Source organism: Salmo trutta, chromosome 9 (genome assembly GCF_901001165.1).
Source record: "Salmo trutta chromosome 9, fSalTru1.1, whole genome shotgun sequence".
NCBI lineage: Eukaryota > Metazoa > Chordata > Actinopteri > Salmoniformes > Salmonidae > Salmo > Salmo trutta.
Window position 1 is genome coordinate 8,989,067 of NC_042965.1, and position 17,335 is coordinate 9,006,401.

General features: G+C 40.1%; 1 protein-coding gene across 1 annotated transcript; it reads right to left on the reverse strand.

Annotated features, from left to right (window-relative positions):
* Positions 1 to 1,244: 1,244 nt before the first annotated feature.
* gltpa (glycolipid transfer protein a) lies at positions 1,245 to 10,746 on the reverse strand. Its single transcript, XM_029762262.1, has 5 exons — positions 10,515 to 10,746; positions 4,714 to 4,772; positions 4,474 to 4,607; positions 3,965 to 4,115; positions 1,245 to 3,667 (listed from the first exon to the last, which is right to left on the reverse strand). The coding sequence occupies exons 1-5, from the start codon at positions 10,615 to 10,617 to the stop codon at positions 3,485 to 3,487; spliced, it is 630 nt and encodes a 209-aa protein (XP_029618122.1). The 5' UTR covers positions 10,618 to 10,746; the 3' UTR covers positions 1,245 to 3,484.
* Positions 10,747 to 17,335: the final 6,589 nt, after the last annotated feature.

Here is a 17,335-nt window from a genome sequence, read left to right on the forward strand (position 1 = left end):
TTATAAAACAACTTGACCTGTTTATTTTACCCATAAATGTATCTAACTGAACAAAAATATAAACGCAACATACAACAACTTCAAAGATTTCACTGAGTTACAGTCAATGAAATAAATTCATTTGCCAGCAGCATTACTACCCTGCATCCCACTGCTAGCTTGCTTCTGAAGCTAAACAGGGTTGGTCTCTGGATTGGAGACCAGAAACTGCTGGAGTGGTGTTGGAGGGCCAGTAGGAGGCACCCCTTCCTCTGGTCGAAAAAGGGTGCTGTCTTTCGGATGGGATGTTAAACGGGTGTCCTGACTATCTGTGGTCACTAAAGATCCCATGGTACTTATTGTAAGAGTAGGGGTGTTAACCCTGGTGTCCTGGCTAAATTCCCAATCTGGCCCTCATACCATCATGGTCACCTAATCATCCCCAGTTTACAATTGGCTCATTTATCCCACCTCCTCTCCCTTGTAACTATTCCCCAGGTTGTTGCTTAAATGAGAATGTGTTCTCAGTCCTTACCTGGTAAAATAAGGGTTAAATAAATAGAAAATAGGACCTAATCTATTGATTTCACATGACAGCGGGGAGCCAGTCCCAGCCAATCAGAATATGTTTTTCCCCACAAAAGGGCTTTATTACAGACAGAAATACTCCTCAGCACCCCCTCAGAAGATCCCGCAGGTGAAGAAACCGGATGTGGAGGTCCTGGGCTGACATGGCTACACGTGGTCTGCAGTTGAGGCCGGTTGGACGTACTGCCAAATTCTCTAAAACAACGTTTATGGTAGAGAAATGAACATTAAATTCTCTGGCAACAGCTCTGGTGGACATTCCTACAGTCAGCATGCCAATTGCATGCTCCCTCAAAACATCTGCGGTATTGTGTTGAGTGGCTTTTTGTGTCCAGCACAAGGTGCACCTGTGTAATGATCATGTTGTTCAATCATCTTTTTGATATTCCACACCTATCATGTGGATGGATTATCTTGGTAAAGGAGAAATGCTCCCTAACAGGGATGTAAACAAATTTGTGCACAACATTTGATAGAAATAAGCTTTTTGTGCATATGGAAAATTTCTGGGATCTTTTATTTCAGCTCATGAATCATGCGACCAACACTTTACATGTTGCGCTTATAACATACTTTAAACCTAGGCTGCTGTAACTGAAGTGTGTGGCCATGCACCATTGAATTTCACAAAAAACACACACACACATTGTCATAACAATGCACGATTCAATATGAAATTACAAACAATTGGTCATTGTTTATTGTGAAAGTTAGTTTACAATATTAGTTGAAAATAATGTAAATTATCTTGCAGTATTAATGCACTGCAATTAAATGCTTTTCATCACACAAATGTTTTCAGAGATAAATACATTTTCATAGCCATAAAAGGAAAAAAAAAGTTCAAATAAGCAATCCATTTTCAGTTTATTTAATGGTTGCTTGAAATTTGCTATAATTCCATAGTTTCTTATTACATTCTTTGAAGTCCAGGCAACCACACAAATTCCTATTGCATAGGCATAGGGCATGGACAGGGAAACATCTCATCTAAACATTCTTCATCTTATAAGATCACACTACTTTCTTCAGCAATGACAGAGTATGTCAATGTACAAACAAAGTTACAAAGATTATCTTGAGGCACATGAGATGGTATTACGAAGAAATTCAGAATTGAAACTGAGGCATACCAAGCAAAGATACATGACATGGAGCAAGACAAACTGTCTACAAGTGTTGTGTTCATTAGAACACACCGTAATAAAACGTTTTGGAACCGGAATGGAAAATATGCATTTCCTCCGTTTGGTGATGAACATGACCCAACTCAAGAGGCAGGCAGCCATTCAGTAAACTTGCACTGTTGGATGGAGACAAAGATAGTGAGTTCACCCTTTCCCCTGTGTCACTAGCAGAAGGCACAGTTAGGTTAACAATAGAGGGCAATAGTCTATGGCTTGAATCACCCACTCCAATTACAAAGCACACTTCAAATAAACCTGGTTTACTATTCATACTGAACACGGCATCATGATTTTATTTCACAATTAATCACATTTATTAAACAGCCTAAAATTAAATGTTCCCATGGATTGATTTCAATGTCACTCATCAAGTAATGGTTATACGATACTTCCGTTCTAACAAATGGCTTTATTTTTACACAACACTTTAAAAGTCTCACTTATTTCAATCTTAAACTTACAAAACAAATCATCACTTTGACTTGAGTGTTTACTTTTGCAGGTTTATTGACTATATGAATACTAGTATCTTGTGACAACACTGTTCCCGCAAGACAGATTTAGTTTTGAGTTCCAAGATGTGATTATGTAAAATAACATTTGTATGATTATATAAGATACTAAATCAATAACACAATACATTTAATTACACACAATCACATTGATGTACCAATGGAATCAGCTCTTAGGATGGAAATTTAACAAAGAATAAATAACATGAAGAAAAAAAAAAAAAATTATATTTACTGTCCTAATGATACAGAGTTGCATTATCAAAGTCAGAAAATTCTAACATAAACAAATAAGAAATAGATTACATTTTCAAGTAGATAGAATCAATAAATCACATTCCAGCAGAGTTAAAAAGGTTCATTAATATAAAATACAAATATTTGTATGTTATTATTCAAATATCATGAGAAAATACATAATTATGAATTAAATATATTTTTGGTTTTGATTATTCATTTACCACAATCCTCGAAAACATTCTCAAAGTGCATAGGTTACTCATGTGACTACAAACAATTACCAAATAGCAATTACTAATACAATCATTTCCTCCATCTCTATTAGTAGTTTTAAAAGAGTACTATGGAACTGCCCGCTATGCAGTTGTGTATAATAAACTCAATGAAACGTACATACACAAAATAATAATATCTCAGTTACTTGGGTAAGATGAATTTATAATAAATTACAGTTTATCCAGAGACTACACTTTCGACAGTCCAGATGCATCTGCAGTTTTGGTCTATGAAACTGGGTCATGTTCATTGGGGCAAGAAATGGCAAATGTTTTAAAACGATTTGCAGTGGAAAACAAAAAATGATAATTCCTTATTAGATAAGTCCAGGTAGTTCCTCCCCATTTCAGTACGTTTTCTTTCATTTTGTGCCTAGTGAACCTGATAACAATCAAACACATATCGCCATGTAAAGACTCGGGTCCTATTGAAAGCTATTCCCTGTAAGAAAGTTTGAGGCATTGAAAATAAGCAACAAAACAGTTGACAGAGAAACATACTGATTAAGAGCAGCAAGCAAATGCACTCAAAGGAAATCTTAAAAAGAGCACAGACTGGATGTGTGACACAACACCGGATCTAACACACACACACACACACACACACACAAACCTGTAGGAAAGCATAGCAACTCTCACTGCTTGTAATTGTCCCAATGGGGGGGGCAGATCATTGAGGGAATGGGGGGGTTAGCTTGCGTGGTCACACGGTGTAATCTAGCTCGGCATTCATCTTGGTGTACATCTCATAGACGGCATCATTAGCGGCAGTAAAGTTGACTAGAAACTGTCGGATTTTGTCCAGGCAGTCCTCTTCCTTGACGTTCCGCCCCTTGGACAGCGCCTTCAGGAAATCTGCCTTGTAGGGAGCTGCGAACACGGCTGCCTTCAGTGGGAGACATTCAGGTAAAGTCAGTTCAAAATGCAGACTCGTCAGAATCATAAACAAAAGTTGCCTTTTAGATCTCAGTGAAGGTGACATCACTTGAACGATGGCCACTACTAGCACAACTAATTATCAATCGATTTATTTAAAAAAAATCTAGATATAAAAACATCTATAAAAAAATTGTTTTACAAATTTAAAAAAAATCAGCTACACTTGCACAGTTTAAATGGCAACGGAGAAGCTGTGTAATCAAGCAGTAATCTAAAGCAAATCATGCTATGGTGAGACGCTTACCTTGAAGAGCTTCTGCACCAGCCAACCATGGTACTTCTTCAGGGCCAACTCATAAGCTTTGGTGCAATTTACACGGATAAGGTCAGGGTTGTTTTCATCCTTCTCTCCATCCACCAGACTCTGCAGCAGGACCTGGATGAACCGGAGTCCCCTGGTCAATGAAGAACACGGAAACAAATCATAAAATCAGACAGACAAGTAGACAGACTCAAGGGCAACACAGAAATTTCAGGGAGAAGGCTTTATAATAAAACACTAGGTACATCCCTTTATTATTATGAGCAGATATGAGGCTTTATAATGTCTTATAATAAGGATGATATTAAAATCCCTCTATTGAAGTTTCTACTGAATCAAAACGGCTGGTACTTATTAGAATCATTATGAGATGACGCAGAGATCGTATGCTCACGACAAGTCTTATAACGCATTATATCTGCGTCATAATGCATTACAGCTGTAGGCATTAAGTACCGACTCAAGATCCAAAAATACAAAAGTTGTCTGACCTCTTTAGCCACATAAGTGCCAGGGTGGCTCCCACTTTGGGCCAGTCTGCTCCATGCAGCTCCTTCTCTGCCTCCAGGATTTTCTGGAGGGTCTTGAACCTGCTAGGGTTGCTGTCAAAAACTGCTTTGATTGTCTAAAACAGGGATAGTACAGTAATATAGTTGTTTGTTTCCTTATGGATCTAAGGTTACCAGTTTGAACTTTGACTGTATAAAAAAATGTTGCTGTAGGCTACTTACTGTGATGTTCCCTACAATGTCTGCTTTAATTGGAGCAAAAACAGTAGAGCCAAGGCAGTCTGTCGAGAGATGTAAAAATACCATGTTTGCCCGTACTGGAGAAATAACATCCTCCACAATTCACATGTCAGCTTTGTCTACATTCCCAAGAGCTAGGATAAGAGGTAGGATAATACAGGAGAGAGGTACAATTAGCATTACTGCAAAACTATTTTGCTGAAACTTCTTTGTAACTATGAGTAAGACATGAATCCCCCAAAAATGGTCAAACAGCCATCCATGGACACCCCACACCAATCCCAACAACAGGCTGCAGTATCTCTATGTCTGTTGAGTAGTATGGAGCTGCGGCTCAAAGTATTGTTTCTTCATCCTATGTAATGTAGTCGGTGATGTTTTTTCCCCCCTACTGTTCAGAGAAATTAGTTAATGAAGTTGTTAGGTTCATGTCCCATCCTGCATCCTGATATTACCAGGTTCTGACAACTAAAAGTAACATCATGGAGTTAAACAGTCACATTTTTGGGCCTCCCAAGTGGCGTCACTACAGACCCGGGTTCATTCCTGGGCTGTGCTACAAACGGCCGTGTCCGGGTGTCCCATAGGACGGCGTACAAACTTTGATTTGAATTGGCCCAGCGTCGCCCGGGTGAGCAGAGGGTTTGGACAGGGGAGGAGGGCTTTACTTGGCTCATCGCGCTCTAGCGACTCCTTGTGGTGGGCCGGGTGCCTGCAGGCTGACCCTGGTCTCCAGTTGAACAGTGTTTCCCCTAGAGGTCGACCGATTAATCAGAATGGCCGATTAATTAGGGCCGATTTCAAGTTTTCATAAAAATCAGTAATCTGTATTTTTGGCCACCGATTTGCCGATTTTTTAAACAATTTTTATTTTATTATTATTTTTTTACACCTTTATTTAACTAGGCAAGTCAGATTAAGAACACATTCTTATTTTCAATGACAGCCTAGGAACGGGGGTTAACTGCCTTGTTCAGGGGGGATTCGTTTTTGCAACCTTCGGTTACTAGTCCAACGCTCTAACCACCTGCCTTACATTGCACTCCACGAGGAGCCTGCATGGCAGGCTGACTACCTGTTACGTGAGGGCAGCAAGAAGCCAAGGTAAGTTGCTAGCTAGCATTAAACTTATCTTATAAAAAACTATCAATCTTAACATAATCACTAGTTAACTACACATGGTTGATGATATTACTAGTTTATCTAACGTGTCCTGCGTTGCATATAATCGATACGGTGCCTGTTAATTTGTCATTGAATCACAGCCTACTTCGACAAATGGGTGTTGATTTAACAAGCGCATTTGCGAAAAAAGTACTGTCGTTGCACCAAAGTACCTAACCATAAACATCAATGCCTTTCTTTAAAATCAATACACAAGTATATATTTTTAAACCTGCATATTTAGTTAATATTGCCTGCTAACATGAAATTGTGTCACATCTCTAGCGTTCATTGCACGCCGAGTCAGGGTATATGCAACAGTTTGGGTCGCCTGGCTCGTTGCGAACTAATTTGCCAGAATTTTACGTAATTATGACACAACATTGAAGGTTGTGCAATGTAACAGGAATATTTAGACTTATGGATGCCACCCGTTAGATAAAATACGTAACGGTTCTGTATTTCACTGAAAGAAAAAAACTTTTGTTTTTCGAGATGATAGTTTCCGGATTCGACCATATTAATGACCTAAGGCTCGTATTTCTGTGTGTTATTATATTATAATTAAGTCTATGATTTGATAGAGCAGTCTGACTGAGCGGTGGTAGGCACCAGCATGCTCGTAAGCATTCAAACAGCACTTTAGTGCGTTTTGCCAGCAGCTCTTCGCTCTGCTTCAAGCTGTTTATGACTTCAAGCCGGGTGGGTATAATTTGTGGAACGTTCCAACAGGAATCTATTCCAAAAACTTCATAAATAACAAGGTTGCCAAAAAACAATGCATACAAAGTTGTATAGCGGCAGAATAAGATACCGGGTAGGGAGTGGTCTATTTCATTGCGTTTTTTACTCATCAAGTTTATTCCTAAAAATGTCTGTCCTTCCTCTGGTTGCCTATGGACAAACATTAAGAATAAGCTACGTGGTGAGTTGATGCCTATTCGGCAGCTAGTTAGCTAGGTTTGTATGCATTGCTACTTTGTATGCATTGTTGGTTGGCAACCTTTTACTTTACGTTTTTTGGAACAGATTCCTGTTGGAACGTTCCACAAATTATACCCACCCCTTCAAGCCTATCAACTCCCAAGAGTAGGCTGGTGTAACTGATGTGAAATGGCTAGCTACTTAGCGGGGTGCGCGCTAATAGCATTTCAAACGCCACTCGCTCTGAGACTTGGAGTAGTTGTTCCCCTTGCTCTACATGGGTAACGCTGCTTCGAGGGTGGCTGTTGTCGATGTGTTCCTGGTTCGAGCCCAGGTAGGAGCGAGGAGAGGGACGGAAGCTATACTGTTACACTAAAGTGCCTATAAGAACATCCAATAGTCAAAGGTATATGAAATACAAATCGTAGAGAGAGAAATAGTCCTATAATTCCTATAGTAACTACAACCTAAACCTTCTTACCTGGGAATATTGAAGACTCATGTTAAAAGAAACCACCAGCTTTCATATGTTCCCATGTTCTGAGCAAGGCACTTAGACGTTAGCTTTCTTACATGGCACATATTGCACTTTTACTTTCTTCTCCAACACTTTGTTTTGCATTATTTAAACCAAATTGAACATGTTTCATTATTTATTTGAGGCTAAATTGATTTTATTGATGTATTATATTAAGTTAAAATAAGTGTTCATTCAGTATTGTTGTAATTGTCATTATTACAAATAAATAAAAAAAACGGTTTTTATTAAATCGGCCGATTAATCGGTAGTGGGTTTTTGGGCCTCCAATAATCGGTATCGGCGTTGAAAAATCATAATCGGCCGACCTCTAGTTTCCTCCGACACATTGGTGCTCCTGGCTTAAGCTGGCGGGTGTTAAGGAGCGCGGTTAGGCGGGTCATGCTTCAGAGGACGCATGACTCCACCTTCACCTCTCCTGAGCCCGTTGGGGAGTTGCAGCAATGAGACAAGATCAAAAATTGGGGAGAAAAAGGTGGGTAAAAATACAACCAAAAAAAATCATACAATTTAGGACACTTAAACATGGTGTGAAAATGCTAATATAGGTACAATTTATTTGCATTGGATTTGTGCCACAATTGCTTAAAAGTTAGCAGTTGAAACAGTGACCAACAAAACCAAAGCATGGGTGGCTGTCATACCTTGCCAATAGACTGCTTACAGGGTAAGAAAACCAATGTAATTTGTGTGAACTATCCCTTTAACATTGAAAGGAGGGGGCTTCAAACTTGTGGTCAGAACTTGGTAATATCAAGATGTAGGATGGAACATGAACCTAACAACTTCAATGACATTTCTCTGAAATATGGAAAATAAACGTCACCAAATTCACTGGGAATACATTACATAGGATGAAGGAACAAAGAATACTTTGAGGGGCAACGCCATATTATATACTTGTTGTTGGGGTGGGATCTGTGTGAGGGGTCCGTGGTTAGCTACTGACCAATCCTTTTGGATTCCTCGTGTCTACATTTTTAACATTTTTTGTAAAGTTTGGTCCAATTCAGATGTTTGTTACTATAGTTCATGACTATTATATGAATCCTATAAATAAAAATGTGGATGCAATCAAATTAGATCAAATTATATTTCAACAAAATAATCTTATCCGTTTCTAATAACATACATCATTTCAGAACAATATGAGAGAGAAAGAGAGAGAAAGAGAAAGCGGACTACCACATCCCTTGAAGATTAACAACGCAGCCTAATAAACCACTACACTCTGTCAAATACTTTTCAGAGAGGCATATACGTTGGCAAAAGAAAGCTTTTACGTTAGAACTAGCAAAACACAGGGTTGAGACAAACAGAGAATAGCATTCTGAGCTGCATCCTGATCATGTACTTGAGTGCTTTTGATACAAAATGGTAGGTCGACAGCAAACTCATATTGAACTTGAAAATCAACAATATGCTAAATAATTCACTCTGCTCAGAGCACCTGACAGATTTCTGAAAGCACCAGAGAGACTCATAAAACTTTAAGTAGGTCCTAGTATCCTGCCAAATTCAATGGGCCTAATCCAATGCATCCCATCATTGGCCCTAGGCCTATCTATGCAACCGGAAAAGGAAATATACCCTCACATCATCAGACCTCAAACAGGACCAACAGTTTTTTCATTCTTCATAGCAAGGTATAGGCTAGTTCTGTATAGTAACCTACATATGTGCATTCAGTTTAAAGACTTCCAACCGTTTGTAACAATGCATTTCTTTCGCTTAGCCTTATCTCTTTCCCCAAGCCATTTACATAACTACATAAAAAGGGGGCCCGGCTGTTCATTTGGGGTAGCCCACTGGACGACTTACATTCCGACCACACACACGGCTTAAAGTGGAATACAACTGACAACTGTTAGCCCTCAGCCCCAGAAGGCTATCCATTGTGCAAGTGGTACTGGTATCTTCTCTAGTTACAGAGAAGCCCCACCTTTGTCCTTATCATTTAGAGAGAGACATGCCTCTACCTATCCTGAATGTTATTCATTCATGACTACCACCAAAGATGCCCATCTCTCGTTTTCCACCCCATACAAATGAAACCCTTTTCTCTCTCTCTCAATTGCTTCCACATAAATGCTTCTGTGCGGTTGCTTTGGAAGGTCCAGGCTATGTGATGAAAGCAGAGGTCATCAATTGTATTATGTTTGAATCCTAACATCAAGTGTAAACGTACAACTGAGTTAAAGGTTGGTGGAAAAACAAAGAGAAGATCCTATCCTAGGCATAGACTCCAAAGAGATTTGAAATTCCAACATTATATACTCTAGTCACAACTCAATGTAGCAGTTATGTATAATTGAGTTATGACTGTGATTATATCACACAAAATTCATTACAGCATAAAAATAAAAACAGTTATCCAGTTTCTTGAGTTGATAAGGTCAAATGGAAAGTTTTCTAAGAAATGATTAGCTCAGTTGGATCAATGACAACAAAATGGAAAGACGTTAATATCAACACCAGACTTGAGTGTTTTCAGGGGTTTCACCTGCCCAATTCAATAGAGTATCTTTGGCATACAGGATGGAGCCACACAATGATGCCCCAGTGGTCTACACAGTCAGTGAATGGCCCAGGGAACTCAACACCGCGCTAATCAATTTTAACAACTTCAAATCGAGGCCAGTGAATTAAATTATTAATGCAAAAGGTTTGTTGACTGCTTGATAAAGAGACATACGATCCAAAAAAAAAGATTGTCCCTTATGGCATTTAATTGCTTGGGATTGACAGAGGTGTTTTGACAGATTGCTTCTCACATTCTGAAATCCCAAAAGCAAACTATCCCACGGGCAAATCAGACTATGAAGCTATTTTAAATCCGTTTTCTACACACATGAATGCTTCTCCTCACTCCTGGCATTGTCAGGTCAAACAAAATGTTGATAACTCTACCCTTGCATGCATACAAAATATTCAGAGAAAAGCAATTTGCCTATGACAAGTTGATGGCCAGCCACAAGAGTACGATCATAAATTGTCTTTACCCATGATGGGCTGTATTAAATGGTGTGGCTTAACGGAGAATATGTTGTTTCTTGCGACATAATAGCGAGCAATTTGGGTGGTCGTCTATGCACAGACTATGGCTAGAACTCATGTAGCGAGCTCGAAAAAAAATCATAGTTTGCAAGCTACTTACCAAAGAATGGCGGAAGATATGACACCGACTCCAAGAATGATCGAGTTTCCACTTGTTTATCGGCTGGAAGCTGTTTAAATTGGTGCTCCATAAGAAGAGCCATCGTTAACACTATACCACGATATCTCCGACAATAACCGCGACCAGTGAAGTGATTTGTAAAACCCGGAACTGCCACCGAAGTGAGTTTGTGAGCCTCTCCAACAGCGCACGCCCCTTCGTGGTCTGAAAGCTGGAAAGCACAGAAGCTGACTCAGAATGCTCTTTTCAATAGATGGGAAGCAGTGCACCGATCACGTGAAAACAAAAAAACAAGGGTTAAAACACTACATGGAATTTTGCGTAGGTATCTATCTGACAGCAGAACGTCTCAACATGTAGTACATAATGTAATAGTAGCCTATGCAACTTGTAAAAGCTGCCTTTTTAAATGCTTAATTGGTCAGGGAGCTGGGTACTTTTTTAGTGAGGGACATCATTATACGGTCAAGTGGATTATATCCCGTGGTGTAATCATTAGCCAAACAGTTGCAACTAAAACACGAGTTTCTATTGGACAAATTCAGATAGTTTCGTTCCGTTTAAGAAACGTTTTGCATCAGAATCGGCGTAATGAATAGGCCCCTGTTGTTTGCTGCTTTGGTGTCAGTAGATGGATGATGCTCACTCATGTGGTCACTGAAAAGGACTTGTGAACGTGATGTAGGTATTCCTGAAACTGTCTCGTGATCAACAATACAATTAGAATAAAATGAGCATACTATATTCAAATTGAACTCATTGTGCACTGCTTAGACGTTTCGCAGAGAAAGGAAGATAAAACCTTATACTTCTGGTCTAATTCCTTGATATAGCAGATACAGATGACAAAGGCCTAGAATTATCTGTTCTCCATTAAAGATTTAGCTATATATAAATAATTCATCAGACAATTATGTCTCCACTTTAGGCCTACTCCTGATGTGCTTCTTTATGCAATGTGGAATCACAACTAGGTGACAGTGGGCCAAGAACGGATTAGCATACAATTACTGCCGGAAATGTACTCCCGCAAATTCTGAGGGTTACATTTACCCAGGTCACTGCGACTGTCAGTCCAACACATTACCTGCTATGCAAAGACATCTTGACAAGGTCGCTAGGTGTTGTATTTATAGGTGTATACACACAACCCCTGTCTCCAGAAAGCTCTTCCCGTCCCACATTTCACTCTAACAAGTCCCTTGATCTTGCTCCTACGTTGGGATATGCTGTCGAAGACTACCCATGTTCGTTTCTCACACTGGACGCTTAAATCAAATCAAATCAAATGTATTTATATTGCCCTTCTTACATCAGCTGATATCTCAAAGTGCTGTACAGAAACCCAGCCTAAAACCCCAAACAGCAAGCAATGCAGGTGTAGAAGCACGGTGGCTAGGAAAAACTCCCTGGAAAGGACAAAACCTAGGAAGAAACCTAGAGAGGAACCAGGCTATTAGGGGTGGCCAGTCCTCTTCTGGCTGTGCCGGGTGGAGATTATAACAGACTATGCTTAGAAGACATTATCGATGTCTGCAACCAAGGGTCATCCCTCTTCTAACACCAATGTAGCGAAGTCAGAGGGCACATTGAACTACATACATTGAGCTGTCACCCAAGCCGTTACGGAGAGATCTGAACACTCATGGTGAGGACTCTAGGTGTTTGGTTAGAGTCGCTACAGTAGCATACAGTATGTTGCACTGGCCAATATGAAGGCATGCATTGTTCCTTTCGCTGATTTGTCCCAATCAGGGATCCCACCTACCCATCTCCTCACCAATCAGCAAATTCACTAGTTTCAGTTGTTGGCAAAATTCAACACCACCAGCTGGTCTAAAGCAAAAACGCTGAATTAAAATCATGGATTTGGGTTTAAGTGCTGCGTGTATGCTTGGCATACATTCATCAATCGCCAATAAATTACAACGTCATTCTCGTTGCGCTGTTTGACCCTTGTGATGCGCCATAGTGTAACTAGGAAGAGAATTGGTTACTAAGTGAAACGGGAAGAGAAAGAAATGCAAGGATTTTCTCCAGTTGCAATCTAACATTAAAAAAAAGTTGCAATCTAACATAGCTAGCTAATTTATATGAAATTATATTTGGGAGAAGGAACGTAGACCGGTAAGCAATGTTATTCAAAAGTATCTCTGTAAATACAAATGCGAATTTTACGCTAGCTAACGTTTGCTACGACTTGATAATGGTTTGCTAGAGTCATGATATTTTGAATCTACGTTAGCGAACTTAAAGCGTTAAATTTATTGGGATAGGGGGCAGCATTGGGAAGTTTGGATGAAAAGTGTGCCCAGAGTAAATTGCCTGTTACTCAGGCCCAGAAGCTAGGATATGCATATAATTGGTAGATTTGGATAGAAAACACTCTAAAGTTTCCAAAACTGTCTGTGAGTATAACAGAACTCATATGGCAGGCAAAAACCTGAGACAAATCCAACCAGGAAGTGGGAAATCTGAGGTTTAAGTGATTGCCTATACAATATCCTGTGTCTGTGGGGTCAGATTGCACTTCCTAAGGCTTCCAGTAGATGTCAACAGTCTTTAGAAGTTGTTGCAGGCTTGTATTGTGAAAGGGGATCGAATAAGAGCTGTTTCAACAAGTGGTCAAGCTGAAAGACATTAGTTTAGTTTCGCGTGTGGCCGTGAGCGCGACGCTCATTCTCTTTCCTTTCTAATGACAACGGAATTGTCTGGTTGGAATATTATTGAAGATTTCTGATGAAAACATCCTAAAGATTGATTTTATACATCGTTTGACATGTTTCTACAAACTTTAATGGAACTTTTTTGACTTTTCGTCTGGACTTTGTGCCCGTGCTTTGTGCATTTGGATTACTGCATTTGGATTACGTGCGAACAAAAAGGAGGTATTTGGATGTAAAAATGAACTTTATTGAACAAAACAAACATTTATTGTCTAACATGGAGACCTGGGAGTGCCATCAGATGAAGATCATCAAAGGTAAGTGATTCATTTTAACGCTATTTCTGACTTTTGTGACACCTCTCCTTGGTTGGAAAATGGCTGTATGGTTTTCTGTGGCTAGGCACTGACCTAACATAATCACATGGTGTGCTTTCGTCGTAAAGCCTTTTTGAAATCGGACACTGTGGCTGGATTAACAAGAAGTTTATCTTTAAAATGGTCTATAATACTTGTATGTTTGAGGAATTCTAATTATGAGATTTCTGTTTGAATTTGGCGCCCTGCAATTTCACTGGCTGTTGGCGAGGTGGGACGCTCACGTCCCGAACAATCCCAGAGAGGTTAACTACCTAGCCAGTAACGGCTTTGTCCATTGCGATTGTCTTTAACACCAGCAGTTTTGTCTGTTTCTAAATAGCTAACTGAATAGGTGAGTTTTTCAATCTGGATCAATGGCTGTACCAACCCTCTCTGCCCACATTGGCCGAGTCGAGTTCGTTCTCTGGAAAGCCAGATGGTGTGGCAGGGGGAACAGGAGGCACGTTGGCGGCAACACTGGGAGCTGCACTAAAGACAACAACAGAACATTGTAAGCATTAAGCAGGCACTCTGGAGTTCTCGTCAATCATACCAGCCGAGGTAGGCTAATTAACAACACAACTGCATTTTCTGTCCACTGTTTTGTTGATACTTTAGAAACTGATCACTGCCTGAGACACTATGATGGGAACTAGTCTATGTTATTGCTAGTGTGTGTGTGTATACTGATTTCTTTTTGCATGACGTCATGGAAAAATCAAAAGAAATCAGCCAAATTTGTTGAGTGGCTGAAAAACGAGTTTTAATGACTCCAACCTAAGTGTATGTAAACTTCCGACTTCAACTGTGTGTGTGTGTGTGTGTACACACACACACACACACACACACACACGGGGTGGCAGGTAGCCTAGTGTTAGAGCGTTGGACTAGTAACCGAAAGGTTGCAAGATCGAATTCCGGAGCTGACAATGTAAAATCTGTCGTTCCGACCCTGAACAAGGCAGTTAACCCACTGTTCCTAGGCCGTCATTGAAAATAAGAATTTGTTCTTAAATAACTTGCCTAGTTAAATACAATTTCAATATATATATATATATATATATATATATATATATATATATATATATATATACATACATACATACATACATACATACATACATACATACATTACATTACATTACATTACATACATACATACATACATACATACATACACACATACAGTTGAAGTCGGAAGTTTACATACACCTTAGCCAAATACATTTAAACTCAGTTTTTCACTATTCCTGGCATTTAATCCTAGTAGAAATTCCCTGTTTTAGGTTAGTTAGGATTACCACTTTATTTTAAGACTGAAATGTCAGAATAATAGCAGAAATAATGATTTATTTCAGCTTTTATTTCTTTCATCACATTCCCAGTGGGTCAGAAGTTTACATACACTCAATTAGTATTTGGTAGTATTGCCTTTAAATTGTTTAACTTGGGTCAAACGTTTCGGGTAGCCTTCCACAAGTTTCCCACAATAAGTTGGGTGAATTTTGGCCCATTCCTCCTGACAGAGTTGGTGTAACTGAGTCAGGTTTGTAGGCCTCCTTGCTCGCACACGCTTTTTCAGTTCTTCCCACAAATTTTCTATAGGATTGAGGTCAGAATTTGTGATGGCCACTCCAATACCTTGACTTTGTTGTCCTTAAGCCATAACTTTGGAAGTATGCTTGGAGTCATTGTCCATTTGGAAGACCCATTTGCGACCAAGATTTAACTTCTTGACTGATGTCTTGAGATGTTGCTTCAATATATCCACATAATTGTCCTACCTCATGATGCCATCTATTTTGTGAAGTGCACCAGTCCCTCCTGCAGCAAAGCACCCCCACAACATGATGCTGCCACCCCCGTGCTTCACGGTTGGGATGGTGTTCTTCGGCTTGCAAGCCTCCCCCTTTTTCCTCCAAACATAACGATGATCATTATGGCCAAACAGTTTTATTTTTGTTTAATCAGACCAGAGGACATTTCTCCAAAAAGTACAATCTTTGTCCCCATGTGCACTGGCAAACCGTAGTCTGGCTTTTTTATGGCGGTTTTGGAGCAGTGGCTTCTTCCTTGCTGAGCGGCCTTTCAGGTAAATGTCGATATAGGACTCATTTTACTGTGGATATAGATACTTTTGTACCCGTTTACTCCAGCATCTTAACAAGGTCCTTTGCTGTTGTTCTGGGATTGATTTGCACTTTTCGCACCAAAGTACGTTCATCTCTAGGAGACAGAATGCTTCTCCTTCCTGAGTGGTATGACGGCTGCGTGGTCCCATGGTGTTTATACCTGCGTACTGTTGTTTGTACAGATGAACGTGGTACCTTCTTCAGGCGTTTGGAAATTGCTCCCAAGGATGAACCAGACTTGTGGAGGTCTACAATTATTTTTGCTTCAGTCTTGGCTGATTTCTTTTGATTTTCCCATGATGTCAAGCAAAGAGGCACTGAGTTTGAAGGTAGGCCTTGAAATACATCCACAGGTACATCTCCAATTGACTCAAATGATGTCAATTAGCCTATCAGAAGCTTCTAAAGCCATGACATCATTTTCTGGAATTTTCCAAGCTGTTTAAAGGCACAGTCAACTTAGTGTATGTAAACTTCTGACCCACTGGAATTGTGATACAGTGAATGATAAGTGAAATAATGTCTAAACAATTGTTGGATAAATTACTTGCGTCATGCACAAAGTAGATGTCCTAACTGACTTGCCAAAACTATAGTTTGTTAACAAGAAATTTGTGGAGTGGTTGAAAAACGAGTTTTAATGACTCCAACCTAAGTGTATGTAAACTTCCGACTTCAACTGTGTGTACACACACACACACACACACACACACACACACACACACACACACACACACAGTCGAAGTTGGAAGTTTACATACACCTTAGCCAAATACATTTCAACTCAGTTAACAAGCAAGGGAGTCCACACGTTGGCAGCTATTTATTAAACAACTAACAAAGTATAAAACTACAAAGGAAACCTAACCCGTGACGTGTGAAAGTAGGCATGTGAAGGGTGTAATGGAGATATAGGTCAAATGTGTGTAAGTGTTGAAGGGTGCACCTAATCAAAAAACATAATCAACCAGATCACAAAACAAAATGGTGCTTATGGAGAGAGCCAGGACTGGGCACCAGGAACTTTTATATCCTAGATGATCCCAAACCCAGGTGCAACTTGTCACCTTAATGACCCAATCAGCTCCACCTGTCCACAATCTGCGAAGAAGAAGAGTCAAGTGACACTAGCCTCATTTGGGGCTATTGCACTGTCCAACTAAAGAGAGCCCAGGATGAGCTCGCATGTGCCCCTTGTTTTTTTAACTGTATGTGAATTGACACAATTGGATCATCCCCCTTCACCAAAGTGACCTCTGCTTGAAATGTCTGTGTTGTCCACCAGGAGGCAGACTGCAGACTCCTGCCAGACCTGTTGTAGTCGGAGCAGGGGGACCAGAGGCTGGAGAGCAAGCGGCGGGAGAGGGCGGTGGCGGACGCCGCCAGGAAGAAGCATGTCATCGAGGAATAGCTCCAGTTGGAGAGGTGGTGGGAGGCTGTTTGCTGTCTTGTACAGGTTAGTAGTATCACCATTTATGACTCCCACTGCCAGTCTAGTTCTGACTAAGGGGTGGAGATCTGCATTTGTGTTGCAAAGTTAATTGAATGTCTTGTCAGGGAGAAGTCCCAGCGTGTTTGGGAGAAGTTGGAGGCAGAGTCGGAGAGCCAGGGAGAGGCTCATGCAGGAGGTGAGTGGACTTGAG

Coding starts and splice junctions, on each gene's coding strand:
- gltpa (XM_029762262.1), bottom strand. CDS start 10,617: ATGGCTCTTCTTATGGAGCACCAATTTAAACAGCTTCCAGCCGATAAA. Junction 4,608..4,713: donor ACATTGTAGGGAACATCACA/GTAAGTAGCCTA, acceptor TCCCTGTTTTAG/ACAATCAAAGCAGTTTTTGA. Junction 4,116..4,473: donor GCACTTATGTGGCTAAAGAG/GTCAGACAACTT, acceptor TTCATTGACCAG/GGGACTCCGGTTCATCCAGG.